A 27144-nucleotide genomic window follows, 5' to 3' on the forward strand; every position below is an offset into this window, starting at 1 on the left:
AGCAAAACAAAATTCATCAATTTCGGAAAGAGAAAAATAACAAGAGATATAAGACTGAAACTAAACATGGAAATAATAGAACAAGTAAAAGTGAAGAGTTGGAGGAACGTAAACAACGACTGGAAAAGAAAGCTCGAGGAGATACGGAGAAAAAGGACAGTGAGGAGGAGTAACAACAGGAACAACGACTGCAGACGAGAACACATCACATAAAAAAAAAAAAAAAAAAAAAAAAAAACGTTAATGAAAAGATGAAATTATGGTATGAAGAAGATAAGAATGTTTGACCAGGGAAGAAACGAGGTTTGACGTAAAATTATCTGTGTTCAAATCAGGGGACGGATCTGGATAAGCAAAATGCTTTTTTTCCGTCGCCCTTTCCGGCATGAAAAAGGACAAAAAAAACCAAAAAAAAACAATGATGTGATTTTGCTCTGAATGTCAAAGTGAATTTCTGTGATTGCAACCATGTCGGAAATGAACTGAATAAATAAAAATAAATAAAATGAAGAAGAAGAAGAAGAAGAAGAAGAAGGAAGGAAGGAGGGAGCAGAAGATGAAGATGATGATGAAGATGAAGAAGATGAAGAAGAAGAAAAAGAAGGAAGGAGGGAGAAAAAGAATAAGGAAGGAGGAGGAAGAAGAAGAAAGTAAACCTGGAGCGTTCCCAGAGTTGTCCTCCTATCTGCAGCTGTATCAGCAGATCAGACTGTAATAGATTACATTGAGAAAGTGACCTTTTCAACCATGGCAGACGCTGTGGGCTGACCTGTTGTTGGAGTTGGATGGAGTGCTATTGTATCCTGATAGGATGGATGTGTCACTCACTGTCAGGATGCTCCTCTATTAGACGTTATCAGCTGCTCTGGATGTCTCTGACTCTCTCTCTCTCTCTGCAGCAGCTCACAATATACACCTAATGCAGGCCTCACACACACACACACACACACACACACACACACACACACACACACACACACACACACAATGTAAAGAGTCTTAGTCGTACAGTACACGCTACTGTTAATTGTGTTGATTTGTTTGTAAACTACATTATTTATTTAGATGACAATAACTAGACCAGAGATGTGTAGCTCTACATGGAGGGCCACAAAAATGTGATTATCAACATTCATGCAGTACTAGTACAGTTACAGTAAATACTGCTGCACGTGATAAAGTTTTAGTATTAAATTAACCATCTTTAAATGTGTATTTTCACTGAAACGCTGTAACAAATGTTGTAGATTTTGTTGTATGGTCAGCGGTACGTTATATGATGCATATATATGTGTGTATATAAGATTTTACAAATGTTACATGTTTCACGATGATCTAAGAGTTGTTTGTTGGTAAAATAGGAACATGGTGATTTTCTGTGAAATGTAGAAAATTAAACCATTGCAATAATAATCACATTTCTGACCTTTTTAAGTTGACACAAGCCGTCCTTGCTATTATCTTACCCTCTAATTAAAGTGAAACAGTGAAAATGTAGTATGAAAGAAGTGATTTTATAACTGGTGGCACTTTAAACTATACAGTACCTATGAAATAACCACAGTTTCAGAAAGTTTGGTGACCCCACATTTAAAATAATGACCAATCAGAGAATTGAGACGAGGGTTATTATATATTTGTTTTTTTGGTTTTGATGTTTTCTCAGTTTTTAGTAATTTTTTGTGTTTTGGGGGTTTATATTTATGTGTTTTTATTTTTTGTGTTCTTGTTGTAATTTTGTGTATTTTTCTGTCATTTTTGTTGTCAATTTGTGCGTTTTTGAGGTACTTTCTGTATTTTTGTCTTTGTTTTCTGTATTTTTCCGTCATTTTGTTAACAGTTTGTGTGTCTGAGGAGCTATTCGGTAACGTGTTGTTTTGTATGTTTTTGTAGTCTTTTCCAAGTTGTTGTTTTTTTACTGTTGGAAATATACTTTTATACTTGTACCTATTGATTATATGTTGTTTTCTATTTGCATGTGCTTTTGAAATGTTTTATATTATTTGTTTTTAAATATAACGCCGCAAAAAAGTGTTTGCCCCCTTTCCCTTTTCCTGGTTATTTTGCCAATACAGTATGTTACACGTAAATGTTTCGTATCATCAAACCAATTTTAACATCTCACAAAAACAACCCAAGTCAATATAAAATACATTTACTACATGAGGAATCCAAACCCAACTGACCCTATGATAAATATGCATAATAATCAGGAATCGGGAATGAGGGGAATACTTTTCTCTGGCTCTGTATATCTGCTAATTGCTAATTTCTTACTACATATCATGCATGCATATTTAACCGGCATGTTGGCAGCCACACAATTACAATCTTTATTTTTTTCAGAATATTCTTTTGATTGGTTTATTTGTCTTACCAGTAATTTAAAACTTAAGGTTAACCACAGGTGCAGGTAAAGTTGATTTGTGATTTATTTTTAGGTTGACAAATTTTTATATTGCGATTTTATTTGCTGTTATATACCGTCTGTAAGAAAATAACAATTCTTTATTTTAATATTTTTTTAAACGCTATTTGGGAGCCATTCCAAAACAGCCAAAGAGCCACATGGGGCTCCAGAGCCACAGGTTGCAGACCCCTGGCTCTATAGTCCAAATGTGACGCTTTCACACACACTAAAAACAAAACCAGGGCTCAGCAAACAAAGCCATTGGTGGACATTATTCACAGATGGACACACAGCAGAAGCCCTGGCATGGTGCACGAGGGTGTGTAAATGTGCATGTGTGTAACTGTGCATGTGTGCTAACTGTATTTCCCTTTTATGGTTACTTACTTTCATGCATGCGCATTAAGTGTTGCTCACATGTTGCCAGCATTGATCTAAAAATAGCCGAGATTTTATTTAGATGTCAGAGAGAGAGAGAGAGAGAGAGAGAGAGAGAGGGGCTCTTAAATGAGTTGCCATAGCAACAGGCACGTTCAGGGGCCCTGCTAGTGAAGGAGAGTGTGTGTGGTGGTGGGGGTAATGGTAATGTTAGTGTCTCAAGCTTTTCTTTCTTCTTCTTCTTCAAAAAAAAAGACAATAGTGGAAACAAATCTCATAATGACCATTAGTGCAGCAAAAATGCATTGTCTGTCTTTTTCTATTGACTCACAATCCATCAACCGCTAATTTTCCCTACTTTGTTTTCATTCGTTCCTAGTCCTACACCTGTCTTTCAACATCCTCTGCTTTTAAAAGAAATCACCAGGAAAATCAAAGGCAAGCCAGTGGTCTGATCGCTGATCGTTACACGTATAAAGGGAAGAAATGTAGACTTTTTCAGCAGTGATGGGATATGGTTTTCATTGGCCATGAGTGTGCTTCTCAAGTGTGAGTGGAGCTGGCCATCTGGGACCAGGTTGATATATAACACACACACACACACACACACTAGGTGAAGAAGGGGCAAAGCATCCGGAATGATCAGGGTAAACACAGAGTAGATAGCACTGGAGTGGTCTCGATTCATTTTCACAGAGGACCACTTTGCATTAGTGGTCAGCAGAGCAATCACTAGTAAACATACTGTAGCAGGCTGGCACTTCAGATCACACACACACAAAATCCCTCCCAACACACAAATCTAACAGAAAAAGGTACAAAAATACACAAAAGGACTCCAAACACACAAAACGACAACAAAAATAAAGCAAAAAAATAAACACAACTACAATAAAAATACATAGAATGACTCAAAACACACAAATATAAACAAAAATATACTATACTACAACAAAAATGCACAACATGACAACAAAAATACACAAAAAGACAAGAAACATACACAAATATAACATATATATATATGCAAAATTACAATAAAAAAATACAGAGGACACGCACGCGCACACCACATGCGGCATTGGTCTAATTTTATGCGGCCCCCAAACTAATAACAAAACTAACTAACAAAATGACAGAAAAATACATAAAACAAGAGCATTAAAACGTTACAAAAATACAAAGAATTACGATATTACAGAAAATACAGCAAAAGATTAGAGGAAAAACACAGAAAATGCTTCAAAAACACACAAAACTATGACAAAAATGAACAAAACGACAACAGTAACACAAAATTAATCAGAAAATGGCAACAAAAGTACACAAAAAGACAAGTAAAAACATAAAAAATGACTCCACAAACCCACAGTACTAACAAACAAGCAAAACGACAACAGAAATACACAATATGACTCCAAAAAACATATTTTCCAGGAAAAATATACAAAGAACTACAGAAATGCACAAAATGCCTCAGAGCAAGTAAAACAACACCAAACGTACACAAAATGACAGAAAAACACATAAAATTGCTATAAAAACACTTATTCTTAATGCTGACATGAATGTTGATAATGAGGCCTACCGCTGCTTTAAAGGCTTAGAAGAAATGTATATCCCCATTAATAATAACAATAATAATGATAAGAATAACAATAATATAGTAAGTCAAAATGAACGTTGGACATCAACGCGACAAAACTTTGTCAAATTTCAGAAAGATCAATAAATTACGAACCGTGATACAAATTTTAGAAATTTGATAAGAGACAGAGATTTAATTTATTTTTGAAACCTACAAAATGTTAATGGAATCATCCATGGTGCGAGAAATTAAAATAAAAAATTACAAAATTAAAATTCTGTCAGACAAGTGCACACATCGACCAATCAAAAACATTAATATGCTGTTCACGTAACAAATCTATGTGTGATCATGCATGAAAATATGAACCTCCCCGGATGGAATAAAATGGAAATAAATGCAGGACATTATTTAAAAAAAAAAAAATGCATAATCAACATGTAAAAGAAAATTCTGAAGAAATTGTGTTTGTGGTGTAAGATATGCTCTCAAAAATACATTTCTAAGTATGGTACATATCATATCATATCTCTGAATAATGAGTATCTCCACATGTGGGTCAGTGACTCCTCATCAGTGACACACACACACACGCACGCACGCACGCACGCACACACACAGATCACTTGTACGCAAAGGTTTTTTTAAATTTTTTTTAATTTATTGTGAATGACATTTACATCACGGGAAACTTAGTTCATCCATGTTTGGTCGAGCGTCTCCAAAAATATGTAACATGGCAGTAAATAACGATGGACACAGTTCCTTCATGTCTGTGCGGTGGACTTAATAGTACGTCTCTTGTTCCACCCAACCTAGAAACCAGAGCATACAGCGTTAGAACTCACCTTGGATTCATTTGTTTGGTATAGATTCTGATTTTCTTTCTTTCTGTATTGATGACGTATGAACACAGCATGTGTGTGGACATAACGGTGTGTGTGTGTGTGTGTGGGGCGTTGTGGTCTCATGCAGCTGAAATCATCAGTGAGGCCGTTTTTAATCCGACAGAGTAGAAATGACTAAGAGGATCAGCCTTTGTTGACGTCACCTTGCGGCTCCGAATATGGACGTTTGTGTGTCATCAGACATACTTTTATTTTTAAACACTATCTAGCGCTGCTGCTATAGCATGTTAGCATTCAGACGACGGCATGACATGAAATCAATGAAGATGATTTCAATTTGAGACTTTTTGCTTTGCTTTTTCAGAGTACGGTAGGAGTCAATTACAATTACATCTTCAGTTATCCACGTCAATGATTACTTTGACCATCATATTTCCCCACGAAAGTCAATTACAATTATGTCCTCAATTACTGAAGTTCACTTACAATTACTCACAATTACTGCGCCTTGTTTTACATGTATATATTAACTGTATAACTAATCTGCTTCCATCCTCTACTTTGTTTGTTTTTTATTTTATTTTATTATTATTATTGTATTATGGTTTTGTATTTATACTTGTATTGTTTGTCTTGCAAAAATAAATAAATTAATTAATTAAATAAAATTGATAGGAGGTACAAAAAAACAAAACAAAAATAAATAAAATAAAATAACAGGTCAGTTTTGATCCATGTCTTAAATCAGCTGTAAAAATATTAACTATTATTTACTTTGTTTTTATCTCTTGGTTTCCTTGTTATCCATTAAAATATTAGTATTAATTAATGTGGGCATCTGAGCCTTTTTTCCTGTCAGTTTACCCCTTGTTTTTTTAAATGGTAAATTAATCCTGAAAAGAACTGACAGGTAAACTTGATATGAAAAACATATTTTAATCACTGTTAACTACGTATGCCTATGTGTAAGCAATAGAACTGTAACATGGTTCACCAGTTTTGTGTTTATTTACATTGTAAATGACAGTTTGTATAGAATTTCTATGCCGATTACAATTACAAGCTCAATTACAATTTAATTACAATGAAAACAGCAACATATTTTTGCGATTAATCATCAATTGTGCGACTATATTTATAAATGACCCCAATCGTGCTACTGAGTCATGGACCATCATGTGGTGAAAGTGTGTTTGGTTTAGTGCTGGCAGCTAGTAGCTAGCATGTAGCATGTAGCATGCGTCTGCCTATTTTTTTTTAGTTGTGCCATCGTGTTCTTACCTCGAGGCTTTTGATAAATAGTTTTTAAAAACAAACGTTTCCTTTATTATGAGATTTTAGACTTAGAAATGTTTTTTTTAATCACGCTAACAACGTGGTAACATTTTTAAGGCTGTTTAAAGATGGATTTAAGACTTTTATTGCTAATTACGGCCTTGGTTTTGGATGATTGAATTCAATGCCTTTTAAAACTTACACTTACAATTCTACGCTCGCAGCAAGATCAGAAAACTAAACGATGCTCGATAAGATGATTTGGTATGCACATGCTCATTATTCTACATGAATGTATACGGTTCATCCATCTGTGCTGCAGGGCTCAGCTGCGCACGCACACACACACAGACTCTTGTGTTTAAGTTGAGTTCAGCTCGTTGGATTGAATTGAACAATGGAATGGGTTCATGGTTGAAATCCCACTGGTTTTTCCACCATCTGCACTTTTCCCAGAGGTCTGTGTAACGTTGTGGGGAACACATCTCCAAAACTACACAATGTAACGTCAATACTAGGTCTTACCGCCGGGGTTGCGTCGGAGGATGTATCTTCTGGCTTCATCATAGAGGAAGATGAGGAGGGAGTACGGGAAGGCACAGAACCACCAACACGGCCTGTGGAGACGACACACACACACACACACACACACACACACACACACACACACACACACACACACACACACACACACACACACACAGTCAGAGACGGGAAAAACTTCTCTATCATTCCGATTGGTCAAGCTTTGTGAAAAGATTTGGATGTGACTCTGCCAGAGAACTAACTGGGGCGGGAAAACTTCCAGATTGTGGCATTAAGTTAAAACTCTTTTTCACCCTAGACATATGTCAGTTTCTTATGGTTCTGCATAGGTTTCTTCTGATCTTTACACAAGAAATAACTGGCAAAAACAACATTTAGTCGACAATCTCGAAAGCCAAAGGAAATTAAAAACTGCAGGCGATTCACGGCAGGGTTGGGGTCAATTACACTTTTCAGTTACAATTACCCTTGTTCAATTACAATTCAATAATGATTACAGTGACCAGCATTTTTTCCCAATCACAATGTTTTATCCTCAGAATGTCAATTACAATCACGTTCTCAATTACTAGAGTTCAGTTAGAATTAACCACAATTACTGCGTTAACATTCCTCTATGTTAGCTTTCTGTTAGCATCCCTGATGGTAATAGGTCCTATATAAGCTGTAAAATACACTAAAAACAAATATCTATCATCTAATTTATTTCCTATCTATTGGTTACCTTGTTAGGCTTCGTAATCAATGAAAATATAGGTTTTAATATTTCTTAGCTACATATGTGTAGAGATGTACATAGGGATAGGGTGAGAAGCTCAGTCATTCGGGAGGGGCTCAAAGTAGAGTCGCTGCTCCTCCGCATCAAGAAGAGCCAGATGAGGTGGCTCGGGCACCTAATTAGGATGCCCCCTGAACGCCTCCCTAGTGCGGCGTTCAGGGCACGTCCCTCCGGAAGGAGGCCCCGGGGAAGACCCAGGACACGCTGGAGAGACTATGTCTCTCGGCTGGCCTGGGAACGTCTCGGGGTCCCCCCGGAAGAGCTGGAGGAAGTGGCCGGGGAGAGGGAAGTCTGGGCCTCCCTACTGAGGATGCTGCCCCCGCGACCCGGAAACGGCTAAGCGGGAGAAGATGGATGGATGTACATAGAACTGTAACATGGTTCCCCAGTTTAACATTAAATTATATATAATTGACCATTTTTTATAGAATTTTCATGGCAATTACAAAGTCAATTATCTAAACCCTAGGTTCCCAATGTGGGGTAAAGGTACCCCCAGAAGTACGCAAATTGTTATAAGGGGCAAGTGAATGAAAATTAAAAATAGAGCAGTTAATGTTAATGCTAGGTTAATGCCCTAATGTTAGGCTAATGTTATTGCTACATTAATGCTAATGTTAGGTCAATGTTAATGCTAGGCTAATGCTATTGCTATGTTAATGTTAATACTAGTGTATGCTAATGCTAAGCTCATAATATTTTTAGGCTAATGGTAATGCTAGGTAATGCTCATGCTAGGTCAACGTTAATGCTAAGCTAATGCTATGTTAATGTTAATGCTAGGTTCACGCTATTGCTAGGTTAATGCTAATATACACTAATACTAGGCTAATACTATTGCTAGGCTAATGCTCATGCTAGGTCAATGTTAATGCAAGGTTAATGTTAATGCGAGGCTAATGCTATTGCTAGGCTAATGTCAATGCTGGGTTAAAGCTAGTACTAGGTCAATATTAATGCTAGGCTAATGTTAAGGCTAGGCTAATGCTATTGCTATGCTAATGTTGATACAAGGTTAATGCTATTGCTATGTTAATGTGAATGCTCGGCTAATACTATTGCTAGGCTAATGTTAATGCTAGGTTAAAGCTAAGAATTGGCCAATATTAATGCTAGGCTAATGTTATTGCTATGCTAATGTTAATGCTAGGTTAATGCTATTGCTATGTTAATGTAAATGCTAGGTTAATGCTAATGCTAGGCTAATACTATTGCTAAGCTAATGTTAATGCTATGCTAATGTTTATGTTGATGCTAAGTTAATGCTGTTGCTAGGTTATTGCTATTGCTAGGCTAATACTAATGCTAGTTAATGCTAATGCTAGACTTTAAGATATAGAAGTATAGTTTAACAATGGAGAACACCAAAAACTGTTTAGTGTGATGAGAAAAATGACGAGGTACGACTATAAAAACATAAAAAGACAACGAGTTGAAAAGGAAAGGAAGAGTTTGGAGTTGCATGCACTAATAAGCTTAATGTGCACTCGCTGCTTTTCTACTTTCCTCTGCTTGGAGAAGAATCTCATTAGTAGAGTCGCTCTGGTGCTTCATTCTGCCTCTGAAGTGGAAATTACCAGCAACTCCAGATAAAAGTCGTCTTTTTTTCTTTTGCCAGAAGAATAAACCGAAAACAGTGCTGACCTAAAATTCCTCACTCATAACAACAAAGTCAGGAAAATCAACCTTTTGTGTGTGTGTGTGTGTGTGTGTGAGAGACCTAATCCTGTAGGTTCCTTCACATTGGAGGATGTAAAGGTCTCACACTCACTTCAGTGGGTACATTCTGAGGGCGACGTCCATTCCTGGGCAGTAGGACAGGAACGCAGCGAGAGCGGTCTCCTCAAAGAGGCCAAAGATAAGGATGCGGTTTCTGGAAAAGAGAAAAAATAAAAATGTGAGGTCAGAAAAAACAAAACACCAAATAAAAGCTGCAGGAGATGATCATTTTGAATCAGATAAAAACATAATTGTATTTGTGTTGAGTATAACTGTGGTAAATCTTATTTTCAAGTGTTGTATGTGTGTATATATGTTGATATATAAAACTATGTATACTTTTCTTTTTCTTTTGTTTTATGTCATTAAATTACTTTTGAAACCTACATGTAAAATGGGGTGATTGAACCTCTGTTTTTCCAGGTTTATTTAATTTAATTTACCAGTTTTTTATTTCTCTCTGAGTTTTGTTTTAAGAAAAATGACGTGTAAAGATCACAGGCATCTATTTACTTTATTATTTCATCTGTCAAATGGTGTTGTATGCCACCCTTTGTAAACTTTATATTTATATAAAAAGAAAACACTTCTACGCAATTGTCTACGGGCCTCCACATCCCACAATTGTTTCCCCATAATGTCAATACGAGAGTGTTTACAGTGGAGATCAAAACCAACTTTCTCAAGGCATCTTTTTTTCGAGCAAATTATCTCAGATTTATTGATCCATGAGGCCAACGCGACGTCTTCATCTGATTAAAAATGATCTTCTCCAGCTGCGTTAAATAAATAAAGACAGAGTTATAGTGCTGGTGTGTTTCTGGTCATACGTACTTCATTCCTTGCTGGAGGATGGAGTTCCTCCTGGTTTTACAGATGATCAGATCGGCCCACTGCACGATCACAATACTGGCAAAGAACGCTGTGTGGCACGTGAACTCTACAATCTTCCTGCGCTCATATGTCTGGGACAGAAGAGGCAAATTAGAAAAATTCAAACTCCTTTGAGACTTTTTTGGCTCACGTACCCCCTTTCTCTAACTTTTGAAACCAAGTCCCCCCTTTTTTCAACTAGAACAGTTTGCTCAGAATTTTATGACAAAACAACTGTAGATCATTAGGATGGAATGATAATTGATAACACACGTTTTAAATAATTTGACTTTGTAAATAAGTGGAATAAAACACTATTTAGTGGCTCGTGAATAGATTTATTTCTATCGTTTTTATAATTTACAGTCATCAACACTGATCCTTGTATTTTCAGGTTACTGTATGTTCTAATCAAGATCATTTCTATCATCATTTGGTGTGTGGTTTTTTTTTTGTGTCATTTTGTGTGTTTTTGGTCTCATTTTTGTGTAATTTGTTGTTTTGTTATTGTTCAGTATATTTGTCTCCTATTTTGTGTGTTTTTGATGTCGTTGTTTGAGTGTTGTTGGTATTATTTAAATCATTCTCTCTCAGTGTGTGTGTTTTTGTTGTCGTTTGGTTGTTTCTTATGTTGTTTTGTATGTTTCTCTGTTATTTTTCTGTATTTTGTTGTGATCTTGTGTGTTTTCTCTCATTTAGTGTGTCTTTGTTGTCGTTTTGTGTGTTGCTGGTAATAGTAAGTATTTTTCCCTTTCAGTGTGTGTGTTTTTGATGTCATTTTGTGTATTTTGTTGTCCATTTGTCTGTTCTTTGTATCATTTAGTATATTTTTCTCTTATTTTGTGTGTTTTTGTTGTTGTTTTGTGAGTCGTCGGTAATAATTAGTATGACTGTCAATTTAAAATGAAAATAAACATTATAAACCCTCATATTTTCAATGATTTCATTTGTTAATTTTCCACTCTCTCTATCTCAAGTCCCCCTATTTGAGAAACACTGCTGTAGTGTAACAATCACATACCCACTGCTGTCCATAACTGTCCTCCAGGTCGTTTACATATTTGTCATCCCAATTCATTCGGATTCCTAGCAGGTCCATTGGGAGGAATCCATTTTCAGCCAGGATCACAAAATATGTAAAGAAGCCAGCTGTGGCCTGCATCATTCCTGAGGAGAGCGACACGCACACGTCTTTACACCTGCTATGAATCAGCGGGATATCGTTAAAGTTAAAGGCGCGATGGTTTGTTACCGATTTGTCCGTAGGCTATACTGATCAGCCTCTCGTTCACCAGCTTGTCTGTTTTGGGGTTTCGGGGCTGTCTCTTCATGATGTCGCTTTCGGCTTCTTCGTAAGCCAGGGATATGGCGGGGACCTTAGAGGGAAAAAAGTGACAGAGTCATTTACATGAACGGCATGATGTGGCAGACGCCGAGTCCCAGATGGTAAGACGTTACCATGTCGGTTCCCAGGTCAATGCAGAGGATGGTGACGGTTCCCAGGGGCAGAGGGATGTTAGCACAGATGAAAAGGAGGAAGGGGGAGATCTCCGGGATGTTACTGGTCAGAGTGTAGGCAATGGATTTCTTCAGGTTGTCAAAGATCAGACGACCTTGGAAAGGAAGGTAGCAGTTGTTATTTAGATGGGAAATAATGCTGTCACTGAACAGTTTGTTGTATTATTTAATCTGGGAAGGTTCTTAGACATCCAGACCAACAAGTCTGAAACTGACTAGTTGTGGAGTCGATAAGACGTTCATGTGGCTCATTAAAAAAGTAAGAAGTCAAATCTATGCAGGTCATTATTATTTAATCACGTAAACTTTTAATTAAAAAAAAAAAATCACTTAAATAAAAACCTTGTCAATCAAAAAAAAATTTTTCAATCAAAGAATAAACTGTTTAAATGCAAAACAAATATTTGAGACCCAATTAATTGCATTGGAACACTTACCATACACTTTAAAGTGTTTTTTTAATGTATTTGGGCCATATTATGGGAAGTACATTTGTGTCTTTTTTATCCAATCAAAAAAAAAAATTGAGCCTCAAAAAAATTGCGAATGAACACTTTTTTTCTCATATTGAAGTGAAAAAAGTTTTTAAGCTCAATTTTTATATGAATTTTTTTTTCTTTCATTTAATTTTGTTTAATTTGATAATAAAGACACAAATGTACAACCCATATTATGGACCAATTACAAAAAAAGATGTGATCAATAAAATAATGAAAACGCTACACCAACTGTTCCCTTATCTTCGCCTGCATACCTTCTTCCACTCCAGTAACGATGGAGGCAAAGTTGTCGTCCAGTAGAATCATGTCAGCGGCCTGCTTGGAGACGTCTGATCCTGCGATGCCCATAGCGACGCCGATGTCGGCCTTTTTCAGAGCTGGAGAGTCGTTGACACCGTCGCCTGTTACAGCTACGATGGCTCCCTGCAGGAGAAACAAACGTCATACTCACGTGGACCTGCTTGAATGCAAAATCATGTCCTTTGAAACCAAACAAAAGAAATGTTGCACAATTGCTTCTAAATAGGATTGATTTCGCAAAAACTTCATGCTTTTAACAATAGGTGGCAACAAACCTTTTTTCAATGAACAATTATTTTTAGTATTCACAAAGGAAGAAGGTAGGTTTTATTATAAATTCTTAGGCTGGGTTCGAAATGTCATACTAACGTACTAATACTGAAACGTCAAAATGAGTATGTAGTGCATTCACATTAGATAGTATTGAAATATTGAGTATGAAAGAAATACCAGGATGCATACTATATCAAAATATTTTTTAAGTATGCACGGTGGGCACACGAGTCATCTCAACCGACCCATAATGCAATGCGAGCAGAATGTAAAATTGTCCTGGGACCAGCTTCAAGCTAAAAATCAAACATCCCCTTTTCAAAACAAAAGCATTTCTTCTTGTCTTCCATTACGCTTTTGTAAATAGGGCTCTTGTTTTGAAGTTAACCAAAAGTTTTGTCAGTAGCACAATGGAGGGTCTCAAAAAATCTCTGAAATGTCGACATGAAATGTGTTTCCGTGAGTTTTATGGATCAAATGAGCACATATTGATATTCTACTGAGTCACTTTCTCACCTAAAATGTTTTCAGAACTTTAAAAGGTGTAAAATCAATAGGGATATTTAGCCAAATGCATCTTGGGAAACTTGGAAGTATACTTCAGTGCGAACGGTCATCACCCTAATCATAGTTATAGTACATAGTAGACAGTATATACTCAATGAGTTTGTAGTGCATAGTACGTTAGTGGGACATTTCTAACACAGCCTTAGTAATATTTTGTATTATAGATATAGATTGAGAAGTCATTCCTGTAAGGCGCTGACCTGTCTCTGACAACCTTCCACAATGATCAGCTTCTGCTGTGGAGATGTTCTGGCGAACACGATTTCAGTGTGGTGTTGGAGCACATCATCCAACAGCTCTGTTGTCATCTCCTTCAGCTCACCACCATGGACAACACAGGCCTTGGCATCCCTAGAGGAGGAAAGCACAGCAGCAGAGGTCACAAACTATTCACAATTTTTTTTTTTTTTTTTTTTGCTCCTCTCACGTGTGTCTGTAAGGATGTTATACATACACTGACACACATACACCCACTGAATGAAGAAAAGTAAATTACCCAAATGAAAACAGTTCCCATTATTAAGTGAATGTGGCTTGTAGTTTGGTGTATTTGCAGTAGCTTAATAATTTAAGCCTTTTTGGCTGAGCAGATTGTTAGAAGATCTTAACATGTGTCAATAAAGCTGAATTTATGGTTGCTCTCCGAAGTATACTGTAGTGCTTTGCTCATGATTGAAACACCACTTTTTTTGGCTGAAAACAAATGTATTTGTGTATGAAGTAGTGTCGTTAATTGAGTCTTGTCTGACTCTTGACATTTTAGTCAAATCATTTCAATTTGGTGTATTTTGTTGTAAAAATGTAAGAGTGACTGCCCTCTATAGGTTTAAACCTGGCTATTACATACAGAATGGTGGTTTATTTTGGTGGCTTCTTACATCATGAAACACTGCTGGCTCCGCCCCTCCTATAAAAACGAGCACCTGTGGACTCTGCAATCTGTGGCGAGTAGGTTGAGTTGAGAGAATTGGGAATATCTAGTGTATTGAGGCAAGGTACATTTATTTTTGTAGCATATTTCATACCCAAGGCAACTCAAAGTGCTTTGAGTAGGTAGTTAGCATAGCATGAATTGTCCTTTGGAGATTTTATAAAATAGACTGGGCGTGTCTTAACTGTCCATAATCAAGGCCTTTTCTTAATTTCCAAAACCTCTGACTTTAGTTACTCTACTAAAGAGTACTGACCTGGGGTTGACCTCTGAGACTGGAACATTCAAGCGTGCAGCAATGTCCTCAACAGTCTCGTTGCCTTCAGAGATGATACCCACACCTTTAGCGATGGCCTTGGCAGTGATTGGATGGTCACCTGTGACCATGATGACCTGAAGGGTGGATGTGAAAGCAATCATTTATAAATCCTGTGACAATCACGCGAACAAAGCTGATTTGGTGTGTCTATACCAGATGGAAATGTGGTATTACACAATGCCCATAACACACAGATGCACATGCAGAAGTGTGGGTAAAAGTATAACGTGATGTTTCTATATTTATTTGAAGAACAATGTCAAACCTTGATTCCTGCACTCCTACATTTCCCCACAGCATCAGGCACAGCAGCACGAGGAGGGTCAATCATGGACATGAGACCGACAAAGCAAAGCTTCTCAGTGGGGAAGTTCACCTCATCAGTATCGAAAGGAAAGCCCTCAGGGAACTGATCGTCAGCCAGGCTGTAGTGGCAGAAACCTGATGAAAAAAAAGATCAATTTGCTCAGTTGGATTCCAGACTTCACCCTTTTTCCCTCTCTTAATGTCGTACCCAGCACTCTCTCTCCCAGTCCTCCCAGTTCTACGTAGGCATTCTGGAAAGCATCTTTCATCTCTTCATCCAGAGGCTGCTCTTTGCCCTGGATCAAAATACTAGAACAGCGGTCCAGAATCCTTTCTGGTGCTCCTTTCATCACCAGCAGGTGCTTTGTTTCTCCAGGTGTGGCATTCTTATGAATAGAAAGCTGTGGAGCACAAACAAATAAGCGGAGCATTATTTAGCATTTAACACTTCCTTTGACATAGCATGGAGTCTTCGTTATGTGTTTACCTGATATTTGTTTGTGGAGTTAAAGGGGATTTCAGCTACTTTGGCATATTGGTCCCTCATACCAGATACTGATCCACAGCATAACTCGATACACTTCAGCAGGGCCGCTTCGGAGGCGTCTCCAGCTACGTCTCTCTGTGGGTTGAAAAATAACAAACAGATTTTCTGAGTTGAATCGTGTTTCAAGCTACGAACATTAGCATGATAGAACTCTTTATTCAAGACAATAGACAACCTGGTAACATTTTAATGTAATAAAGCAAAAAAATCTTCCATAGGGTTCCTACAGACTTTTAAAGACTTCACAGTAAAAACAATTGGGGGGGGGGGGGGGGGGGGGGGGGACAAAAATACCACATCAAATACATACGGTTAGGGTACATTTTTTCTATTGTTTAGTGCAGACGTGCAACTGGAGGCCCACAAAGTAAACACACAAAATGACAGTAAAATACACACACAAAAAAAACAGACTAAAATAATTAAAATCACTCCAAAAACACACAAGATGACAACAAAAATAGCCAGAAATCTATAAAACAACAACAAAAATGCAAAAAATAAAAACCATTAAGAAAAATCTTTGTACTGCTGCCACCACGACACTGTTTTGTAGTTGGTTCTGCTGTCGTGATTGCGCGATATTACGGTAAACAATAAGTTACCATTTATTTTGAAATGTGAGATTAATTACAATCATAAAATCATACTTATGTGTTAAAATTTAAGAGTTTTTAAACATTGATTTCTAAAAATTTTAATGACAATTAAGGCCTTATTTTTAGATTAATCAATTTAATGCCTTTTAAGATTTTTTAAGGATTTGCGGGAACCCTGTTCCATTCACACTCGTACTGAAGATGTATAAATTTAACAGAAGCCTGTAAATTGTACAGTAGTTGTTTACAACATGATGAAACTGAAACAGTCCATCGCTCACTCTCATGATTCATTTAAAAGTAGTATCCAATTTAGCTAAATGTCATCAGGAAGACAAAGATTTCATTAGTATTCTGCTTTGTCCTTGTTTATCACAAGATGCAATTGTGCACCATGCAGCAAATGTTACCGATATGTTGCTTAATTATTCACACTCCTTTGTAGTGATCAGAAAGGGGGAACTAGAGCGATGCAGTGGTGCTCAGTGGAGTTCAGGAATCTGATTGTCTTGTTTTTTTACCTTCAGAATGGGAACGTTGACCTGATCTGCCAGGAAGACGGCTCGGTTGCAAAGTCCAGCGACCCTGGCCAGTGCGGCCCAGGTGGGGGAGCTCCGGTCGAAGGAGGTGCCGCTTTGGTTCTCTGTGGTGTCGGCCTCGTGGATCTGATTGTCAAACCACATGTGGGCCACGGTCATCCTGTTCTGGGTCAGGGTGCCCGTTTTGTCAGAGCAGATGGTGGAGGTGGAGCCAAGGGTCTCTACGGCTTCCAGGTTCTTCACCAGGCAGTTCTTCTTGGCCATACGTTTAGCGGTCAGCGTCAGACACACCTACGGTGGCAGAATCCATAGGTCACTCACACATTCATAGAGTCACAGTGGGTGAGACAGATGCTACTCACAGTGACTGTAGCCAGGAGACCTTCAGGCACGTTGGCGACGATGATACCAATAAGGAAGATGACGGCTTCCAGCCAGCCATAGCCGAGGATGAGTGAAAGGATGAAAAAAGAAACACCCAGGAAGACGGCTACACCGGTGATGATGTGGATGAAGTGCTCGATCTCAACAGCAATGGGAGTTTTTCCACCTTCCAGACTGGATGCCAGTGTGGCAATACGACCCATAACGGTGCGGTCACCAGTGTTAATGACGATTCCTCTGGCTGTGCCTGGACAGACAAAAAAAAAAAAAACAAGAATATTCCTTAGATTCATCTAAACTGTACAGTTTCCCAGTACAGGGTTCTCACACTTTTTTCACAATGATTATTCAAAACCTTTCCAAAATAATTTAGCAAATTTCCATCACTTTGGTTTTGAACCGCTAAGATCTATTCAAGACCATTAGAGCGCAAAAACAACAGAAGTCTGACAGTGTCTCCATGGTAACAAAAATGTGGCACAGGGAATGCAAGTTGTGTCCATCACGATCTATCATAAAGCATCGTACATGGCGCAACTGCCTTTGACATTAATTTTGCAATATTTTTTAAATAACAATGCATCAGCAATTGAATACAACATTAAACAACAACTAATTAAGCACTACCATGTTTAATTATGAGATTATATTTTGAGTTTTCAGACACATTTATTAAAAGCAACGTACAACACAATGCGTTAGGGTAAAGGGACTTGCTAGGCTATATTTTCAAAACTTTTCCAAAGCAGTTCAATTATTTCATGACTTTTCAAGACTGGAAAATATTTTTTTCAAATTCCATAACTTTTCCAGGAATTTCATGACCGTGGGGACCCTGTCTGTAACTGGTGCTTGCTCCGTACCTTCCACACAGTTGGTGGAGAAGAAAGCAATGTTCCTGGTTTCCAGTGGGTTGTCATTGGAGAAGTCTGGAGTACGAGTTTGAGGCTCTGATTCACCAGTCAGGGAGGAGTTGTCCACCTGAAAAATTATCAAGACAAAAGGAAAAAGGTAATGAGAGGTTTAGGACACTTGAAAAAAAAAGGTTATACCGTTAAAAATAAAAGGAACAAGCAACAACAAATACGTCAATCAAGATAAAGCAACTTGTTATGTGTGCGGAAAATACTAGTTTTCCGTCTCGGCTTTTCATTTGAATATACATTTAATATCAGTGATATGAACCAATAGTAAAGCTCTACTAGTACTCAAATTTTGAGTAAACGTAATCAATTTTGGTTAAACTAGTGCATGCGTACTAGTGAAGTAAAATGTGTCACTAGAACTAAAGATGAGCTTTTAACTTATGGAACAAATTGCCTAGGGACCTGAAAGACATGTCAACTTCACCCATATTTAAAAATCTTTAAAATCATATTTTTACCAATCTTAATGTATATATCATGTATTTTTTAATGTATTTGTTGGTGTAATGAAAATGTGTCTTGATGTACCTTTTTAGGCCGGGCTACCAAACTCAAAACGCCACTCACTTTGTTGTTGTTGTTGTTCTTGTTGTTGTGTACACTAGTTAAAATCGCTACTCCTCTGTCATTCGTAAATGGATCAGGCTGAAATTTGGTAGGTATAATCTATGGATATGTAGGCATCGACACTCAGAGCTTGATTTCCAATTTGGGGCCCAGTGGGGCGTTCCGTGGGCCCGGCTGTAGTTCATTCAAACTTGTTATGTAATTTTTCTGTCTATTTCTAACTATCTTTAATTTTCGTGTTCTTATAGCTAATGGGGATCAAATGAACAAATGAACTAAATAGACATACAAATATTGCCAAAATTACAAATAAATGGGGGCTGGATTTAAGTATAATTCCTCCTATATTAGGTCTACTAGTGCTACTAACAAATAGCTTGGCTTTACTAGTACTACTAGTAGATTAAAGACAGTCTACTAGTAGTACTAGAGAGATTTTGAGTGTACTAGTAGTACTAGTAAACACTAGTGCATGAATAGTTTTCTAGTACTACTCATAAAGCCAAAGGATTAACTAGTATTACTAGTAGACCTAATGTAAATGGGGTAGGAGGGATTATACCCAAATGCAGCACCCTGACTGGTTGTAATATATTTGAAATCCAATGGCAAGGCTGAATTAGCTTTTTCCTTATTAGGATATTAGGCTCACTCGTAAGACGTTTTGTTGCAACCAAAATTGAGTACCAGTACATCTACTCTAAATGCGAGCATGAGTACAGTTAATATTTACGATCAATATTTCTGTGCTCTTGGTTGATCTTGCCACTGTTTTAAACATTGCATTATTAAACCTTCTGAGGGTAATATTTAAGGAAGTTTTCTTTGCTCTGACCTTGCAGCCGTGGGCAGAGATGATTCTCAGATCAGCAGGAATTCTGTCTCCTCCTTTCACCTCCACTAAATCACCCGCCACCACCTCCTCTGCGTTGATGTTCTTTTTCTCGCCATCACGGACGACCAGGGCTTGCTGCAAATACAGAGAGAAAAAAAAACAGGTTATACGCAGAAACCAAGGAATAATCCCATTTTTATTCCATCAGTGGGTGGGAGGTTTGCCAGTTCCTGGTTATTGTGACAAGTATCACCTGTGGGACCAGGTTCTTGAAGGAGTCCATGATCTTGGAGCTCTTGGCCTCTTGGTAGTAGGAGAAGCAGCCGGTGATGATGACGACGGCGGAGAGCACAACACCCAGGTAGAGCTGTAGAGAGAGAGAGAGAGAGAGAGAGAGAGAGAGAGAGAGGGATAGTTACTTGTTATTCTTTGAATGAGAATGAACTTGAACCAGTGATTACGTTATCATTGGCCGGCTCGTCCTCTGAGGCCGCTTGGATTCCGTACGCCAGAAAGCAGAGGATCGCGCCGATCCACAGCAGCATGGAAAAACCACCAAACAGCTGCAGACAAGAATAAAAACATCCAAGTTGTACAACTTTGAGATTTGCGTTCTAAAAATATTTGCATGATGAGTATTTTTGCATTGGAAATGTTGGTGCAGGCAGTGAATTTTCGTCGAGACGTGCAGTTTTCTACCTGTCTACAGAATTTGACCCATTCAGGAGTTGTGGGAGGAGGCGTGAGGGCGTTCGGGCCGTCTCGATCCAGGATTTCTTTCGCCCTGGTGCTGGAAAGGCCCTGAAGTGAGACACAGTGAACAGGAACACAGATGAGTAGGGCCCTATAAAATCCATTTTATTTTTTTCTAAATTTTGTGTTTTCCACATACATATTTTTTTCTTTTTTTTTTTTGGTTTTCAACTCCTATGAGGAAATAAATTAAATAATAATTAAATCATAATCATATTAAGATGTATGAGAGCAGTATTAATTTAAAGGATACTGATGATATCATTCCAGACAGTAATGATTAGACAAAATTAAATTAATTGGTCGATTCCGTGATTCCGTCCACAATTTTGTTAACGTGGAAATTATAGGGCCCTGGATTAGCCTATGGTGTAATACTCTACACTAAAATCATTTGCTCCTGAAAAACAAAGGAGCCAATGTGTGCTATTTTACGAGTGGCTACGTCTGATACTGTAGTTGGAAGTGACGCTGGTTGGTCAAAATAAAAAATAAAAAACACCCACAACATTCTCATGGAAGGAGCCCTTTTGTTGGTGAGGCTAATAAAGCATAAAGCAGCTGTTCCTGTTTGAACTGTTTTGGGGTAAACCTGCACAGATCACATTTCCGCAGGTAATCACTGACAGCGTTTTCTCACCAGGAGGTTACACTGTCGGGTTGTGTAATGAGCCCGGGAGGGTTTTTTTCTTTGATTAAGGCGGTGAAATGTAAAGAACTGCAGCTAAGTCTCAAAATAAAACCACCAACATGACCTTAAAGAAAAGATTTGAACTAACCAACATGTTAAAGGTGGATTTCTGTCAAGCTCTCCTTTGTTTACCCCTTCCAACCATCTTTAAATTTGCATTGTGATGCAATTTGCAAAGAACACAAGCTTTATAATCGGAAAAGAAACTCAGTTGGTTTATTTTAGACATTAGACAGCGCATCTATTCCCTCTGTGAGACAGGAAGCGACGTACTGTCAAGATATCACAGTCATTTATACTGAAAAATGCCAGCATACAATATCCATCTAAATTGGATTTCAAATTCTTAAAAAACAGAATTATTCCAATAATAGAAAATGTTTTTTTGTTAACCTGATTACTAACTTTATTTTGCATATTTAAAATCTAAATCTATTCTATTCTATTGATTAAAAAGCTGAACACTGTGGCAGTGTACTTTTGACCTCTGCTTGTATTGTTTGATCCTCTAAGCTTATCTACCTGCATGCTAGTAGCACAGCGACAAGCTAACGCGCTCCCACTGGAACACGGGAGCAGTTTCAACACTCACCCTGTTCAGATCCGTTCCATATTTTCTGTGCAATTCATCCAAAGTTAACTTGTGGTCATCCTGGTGGAAGAGAAAAAGGAGATATAACACACACAGTCACACATACACATAAACATAAACAAAAAAAGCCGTTAAAATCCCTGTCATTTTAAAACCACTGTTATTATGTCTACTGAGGATTATATCTATGACATCATGTCCTCTTGAGCAGAATGATGACGCGTGAGAATTGTATTTCTGATCAAGATTATGGGTTACAAAGTTTGACGTCAGTAATGACTAGGGATGTAACGATTAATCGTAAGGCAGTTAAAAATCAATTCATAGATATCACGGTTGATATCGATTTTCTGAAAATTGAATCGCAGTACTTTTTTTAACAAGTGTAGGCGGCGGGCAGAGTCTGCTAATACTTTCTTTCTGGCCGCCTTCTACTCTTAAATATGTTAAGAAATGATTCATTACCCCTTAAGCACCGAAAGAATATCTGTAATATTACTTGAATATCTGTAAAAGTCACGTTTTTCTATTAGCGCTGTCTGCTAGCATAGCTTCTCTTCTTCACTGCAAGATATCTGCATGCCAACCGACCACTGTGTTACCAGCGCCCTCTGCTGGTCCAAACAAATATGACGTAAATCAGTGTTATCACGGTTTGTTTGTTTTTTTAAAGTCCAATTGTTAAGGCACAAAATACACTTTCAGTTGCACTTTTAAAAGAAAAAGAACTATTATGCAGTTTTGCATTGTTTATTATAGAACCAGAATTTAAATTAATAGGCTTCATTTTCATTTGTATTATTCCTTTATTTATTTCATTCAAGATTTATTTTTAGTTAAATTGCATTGTTTTGAATTGTTTATCAAGGAATTCTTTTGACAATGAAAAATAAAAGGAAAATAGTACCGTATTTTGTCTACAGTCCCATTTTGTAAAACAAATCGTGAGAGAATCGTATCGTGAACCCAGTATCGTGAATCGAATCGTATCGGGAGTTGAGTGAATCGTTACATCTCTAGTAATGACTGAATTTATTGAAACACAGTTTTTCTCTCAGTGAATTAGCTGGATTCTGCATTCAGATTAATACTGCACAATTAATCGAATTTTAGTCGTGATTACAATTTTGGGCTCCATGATTAAATTAACCTGATCGTGGAAGTTTGAGGGGTTTTTTTAGGTGGGGCGCTCGTGTTTGAACGTGTCAACATGCTCCCATGAGTTGATTGACATAACTACTGAATTAAATAGTATTAATTAATTATTTCAGCAGACACTCAAGCCAGAAAAAGTTGACAGGCTAGTCTTTCTTGCTCAAAACCTGTAACTTAAGCCTCATGTTCTTAACTTTTCTTTATACGCTGTCATTTTTTTTAAGGAGTTCCACTCTGTAACAGTGTATTTATAGTAAATTTTGCTAAATTCTTGGGTAAATTTGAGTATTTGTCAATATTCTTGTTTAAATATTTTCTTTGCACTCTAAACTGTTCACATATCGTTTGTTAAAAAGTAGTTAAATAAAAATACAGACATTTTCCCTAAAATTATAAATAATCATGCAGCCCTAATTCAGATTAATCTTTTTTATCTTACTACCTACTGTACATTAAAATGATTAATAAAAAAATATAAAATATTTCCGTATTTTATTTGAACATTTCTTGGTCCTCTTTACTCAGGACAGAAGCGAATAAAGTCATTGGGTGATGTGCTGAACCACTGTGTGACAGTTTCCCAGTATACGATTGTAGGACAAGACCACATAGAGGACAGACTTAAAGTTGAGGTGAACTCTAGAACTCAGAACTGGTGTAAATGTACCAGATAACGCGTGCATTTCTTCACTTGTGCCTTATCTTGGACAGGCAGTTGTGCGGCTATTCTGCTTTCTCAAACAAATAAGTGCAGCTGCACAGTTGCATTCTTCTCTCACCATCCCATTCAAACACATGCCACTTTCTATTCTTCAGTCTTTGGCTGGACTTTAACACCTCAGATAATTGTACGACTTGCAATAATCATTAACGTGACTGACAGCCACATTCTCCACCTACACACTCTTGCGACTAACAAAACGCTATTAATATTATCATTATTATCCGTCTTTTCATTTGATTATTGACGCACATTAGGAAATTACGGCTGGCTTTGGTTTAGTGTTTTTTTTTTTTTTTTAAAGATGCAGCAGAAAAATACATTAAAGAGAACGCGGTAAATGATATGCTTAGTTAGTGTCGCTTGATTGGAGATATGGTTGCCATGGCATTGAGATGTCCTTCGGCAGCAGCAGGACTTTGACATCTAGTTAAGACATGCCAAGGACAATATTCATTAATATGTCACTGAGATGTGGCTTTTATTACCTAATAACCTCCAGCCCTCTGTGACCTCAAAGATGACTTTCAGCGCTGAACACGCCTGATTTTCAGTATTAAAGACATATACCAAAACTGGCAACAAAGCAGCTCTGTTTTGGACTAACTTTAGTTTTTCAAGTATTACTTCGAATGCACAGATTGGACTAAACTTAAATAACTTAGTGACCTTGTCAATGTCATGCCCTGACTACATCTCTCGTCAATATTAGTGCTTAAAAACCTCAGAATCTAAACATTAATAAATAATTTAACAGGCTCAACAAGCATTTTCCAGTACAGACATTTGATACAAACTCACAGCTTAAGTTTGCCTCAATATAAGATGACCTTGACAAGAACAAGGACAGAGCCCAACACTGAAGACACTTTGTGTCACAGTACAGTCAAACACATTCAACATTTGAACGTGTTTTAAATGGACAGTAGGAACTTTTTAGAAAATCTAAAGGTCTCGTGACCTTGGGAAATGACCTCAGCAGAGTGTATAGAGTCAGCCGTGAAATGCTGACATCAGGGGGAGTGTGGGCGTGCAGTATGGGGCTATTTTCACATGTGAGCGACTTTACAACTCTGCACACTTCTGTGACTTCACCCGACTGGTTGAACAAACTCTGGCAGGAGAATGAAGGGAAACTAGAAGCAGAGTGATGAGTGTTTACCGAGGAAGTGGGACAATATATCCAATGTTTTGAGAAACTAGAGGTTGTAATGACAACAGAGGTTCTCACCAAACATTGGGAGCATTGAAGGCTGGATCTGTATAAGCAGGGCTTCAACGTTAATTATAGCTGTGAACTCCTTAATGACATGTGACGGCGACACGATGCAGCCGTGTAAGTAGTAATCTTTATAAAGATATGTGGCAAACACCCACATCTCATGTGACTGACCACGAGGTCCAAGTGGAAGTTTGTCTGAGCCGTGACTGTGTCACTACCGTGACCAATGGCAGTGACCGGGAGGACTAACATTAGGTGTGAAGCATAAACAACCCAGAAGTCATTAAGAAGCAGTTTGAGAGTTTATAATACATCACTTTCAACTCAATTCACTTGTTTTTGTTTGGGTTTTTTACATTTACTCACCAAATCGACTTCTTTCTTCAAGTCTTCCATATCCTTCTCCCCCTTCTTCTTTTTGGATTTCTTGTCCGAACGATCGGAGGTTGCTGCCAGTTTGTACTCATCCTTCCCTCTCTGGGTTAAGGAGATAGAGTCAAAACATGCTTTAGAATGACAAACCACACGTGTGAAGGCTGCACCGAGGCGTCCTTGTTTGTTGCAGAAGTTACCGCAGAAAGCATGGTGAACTTCTCTGTTCAAACAGTGTGTGAGTTTTGTGTTAATCATTGGTAGAAAACTGCAGATTGCAAACCAATATCCTGAACATTGTCACAGTTCACATATGGACTAAATTATGCCTGTAAAACTCCATCTGTCAAACTTAACAGATGTAACCTCAGACCAAAACTTTCCACTGGTTGGTACAAAAGTGTAAAAGCATCTGCAGCTTAGCTTAATACGCACACCAAAGCATGTGACAAGGTGCCAATACTTACTCCCAGCCCCATGGTTGCTGCACAAGTCTGAAGGCGGTCAATCCAATTGTTGTTTTAATTTGAAACTTGTGTACTCCGCCTCTCTCTCTCACTCTCTCTCTGAGCCCTTATTACTTCCTGTCTCTTCCTCACTCCCCTTAGCAGTGAAGACAGACTCGTTCACATTAGCATACCTCTTTATACAAACAAATACTGGTCCTACCTGCCTTTAGGAGGAGGAGGAGGAGCTTGGGGGGCGGTGAAACTGGGTAAGTAGTAGAGTTAGAGGGGGGGTTGCTCTGCTGCAGGGAAAAGGTAACACTGTAGGAGGAGTAAATGGAAAAGTAGAGGAGGGAACGTTTGCTCAACTTTCCTGTTTTGTTCTTGCTGTTTCCCGTCTTTCACTCGCGACTCTTTTCCTCCCTCTTCCGCCAATTTATTACCCAGTCTTCATGTTCTGAGACATACGGCTGGAGCTCTGGTGAATGTCTACGTGTGTTTAGTTTGACTATAAACAGAGGACAGAGCCGGAGAATGATAAATGAAACACACTGGGGAAGGTGAAACACAAGCTCTCAAAGGGAGGGTGATAATCTGATTAAAAGTGACTTGAAGAAACTGAACTAAAGTGGAATGCAAAGGGAGTAATCCACAGGTTTCTTATCTGGTTTTCTCTGTCTGAGGTCAACACGCTTTGCAATTGATCTTTGGGCTTTAAAATGATTGATTTAAGTACAAATGTGAACTCTTTCTGTGTGACAACTCCTTGATCAAAAGTGCCAAACGTGAAGACTTGATGATTTACTCATTCAGCTTACACGTTAACAGACGATTGAGCTGTTACAGCCCCCACACGGTCGGTATCCAAAGCAAAGCCATAAAGTTTATCAGAGAGAATTCTGAACTAAGCAGCGCATTGACCCTGAAGCTCCACGTATCCTTCAACAGACAGACCTGATCTCTCACTTCTCACCACACATTACAAAAACAAGAAAATGTTTTTTACTATTTCTACTATTTCTAAGAAATATGTTGACCCAAAAGGTGAATGTATTTTGAAAAACTATGAAAAGTGTTTCCTGTTCATTGATTCACAAAATGAAGGAAGAAGAGGAGGGAGTTAAAAAAGATTGTCCTTGATAAGTGGCTTGCTGGCTCGGTGGGGGTTGGCGTGACGTGTTTGTAGTAAACTTCTGACTGTTTGTCGTCACCCGACTCTGCAGGGAGGAGGGAGGAGAGCGGCAAAGGGGTGGGGTAGACTTGTAGGGAGGACAGAAAATGAGAAATTCTGAGAAGTAAAGAGCAAGCAGCTATGCTACTATAGACCTCTGAGGCTCTGAAAAGTCATTCACTAGATTTCTAATCAAGGAATTAATTTCATCCTGGAGACTGGGATGGCCACAGAAATGATAGGAAGAACATAGAAATTGTTTCTACACCACACGTGTCAAACTCAAGGCCCGGGGGCCGAATCTGACCGTTTAGCGCATGGGTGTCAAACTCATTTTAGTTCAGGGACCAAATACAAAGTAATTTGATCTTTAGTGGGCCACAGAAAACAAGCAAATTCAACATTTATTGTACTTTACGCGATGAATAAATGAGTGACAGATATCAGTGCCTGCAGGATTTTCCCTTTTAAATTTAAATGATTTTGAGAAAAAAT

The 27144-nt window shown here is 38.0% G+C and overlaps 2 protein-coding genes across 2 annotated transcripts in view; both read right to left on the reverse strand.

Moving 5' to 3' along the window:
• Nucleotides 1-985, reverse strand: part of LOC114477187 (sodium/potassium-transporting ATPase subunit alpha-1) — a 36513-nt gene extending 35528 nt beyond the window's left edge. Inside the window, exon 1 of the mRNA XM_028469379.1 lies at nt 829-985. The gene's annotated coding sequence lies outside the window, so the exon portion shown is untranslated. The remainder of the gene's footprint in view (nt 1-828) is intronic.
• Nucleotides 986-5015: 4030 nt separating this feature from the next.
• LOC114477202 (sodium/potassium-transporting ATPase subunit alpha-1) lies at nt 5016-25692 on the reverse strand. Its single transcript, XM_028469392.1, has 23 exons — nt 25500-25692; nt 25027-25137; nt 21563-21622; nt 20226-20327; nt 19988-20089; nt 19780-19893; nt 19527-19661; nt 18062-18179; nt 17177-17445; nt 16797-17105; nt 15617-15751; nt 15338-15530; nt 15089-15264; nt 14761-14897; nt 13774-13924; nt 12688-12856; nt 11874-12028; nt 11668-11791; nt 11437-11582; nt 10377-10507; nt 9595-9696; nt 7025-7116; nt 5016-5191 (listed from the first exon to the last, which is right to left on the reverse strand). Exons 1-23 carry the CDS (start codon nt 25509-25511, stop codon nt 5163-5165), a joined length of 3072 nt encoding a protein of 1023 aa, XP_028325193.1. The 5' UTR covers nt 25512-25692; the 3' UTR covers nt 5016-5162.
• Between the last annotated feature and the right edge of the window lie 1452 nt (nt 25693-27144).

Source organism: Gouania willdenowi, chromosome 2 (assembly GCF_900634775.1).
Source record: "Gouania willdenowi chromosome 2, fGouWil2.1, whole genome shotgun sequence".
In the NCBI taxonomy this organism is placed as follows: domain Eukaryota; kingdom Metazoa; phylum Chordata; class Actinopteri; order Blenniiformes; family Gobiesocidae; genus Gouania; species Gouania willdenowi.

Excerpts from the sequence above, each read along its gene's own strand:
- LOC114477202 (XM_028469392.1), bottom strand. Across the intron at positions 15,265-15,337 it reads ACTGGGAGAGAGAGTGCTGG|GTTTCTGCCACTACAGCCTG; the intron begins GTACGACATTAA and ends TTTTTTCATCAG. Across the intron at positions 12,029-12,687 it reads CGTTACTGGAGTGGAAGAAG|GTCGTCTGATCTTTGACAAC; the intron begins GTATGCAGGCGA and ends TTCCTTTCCAAG.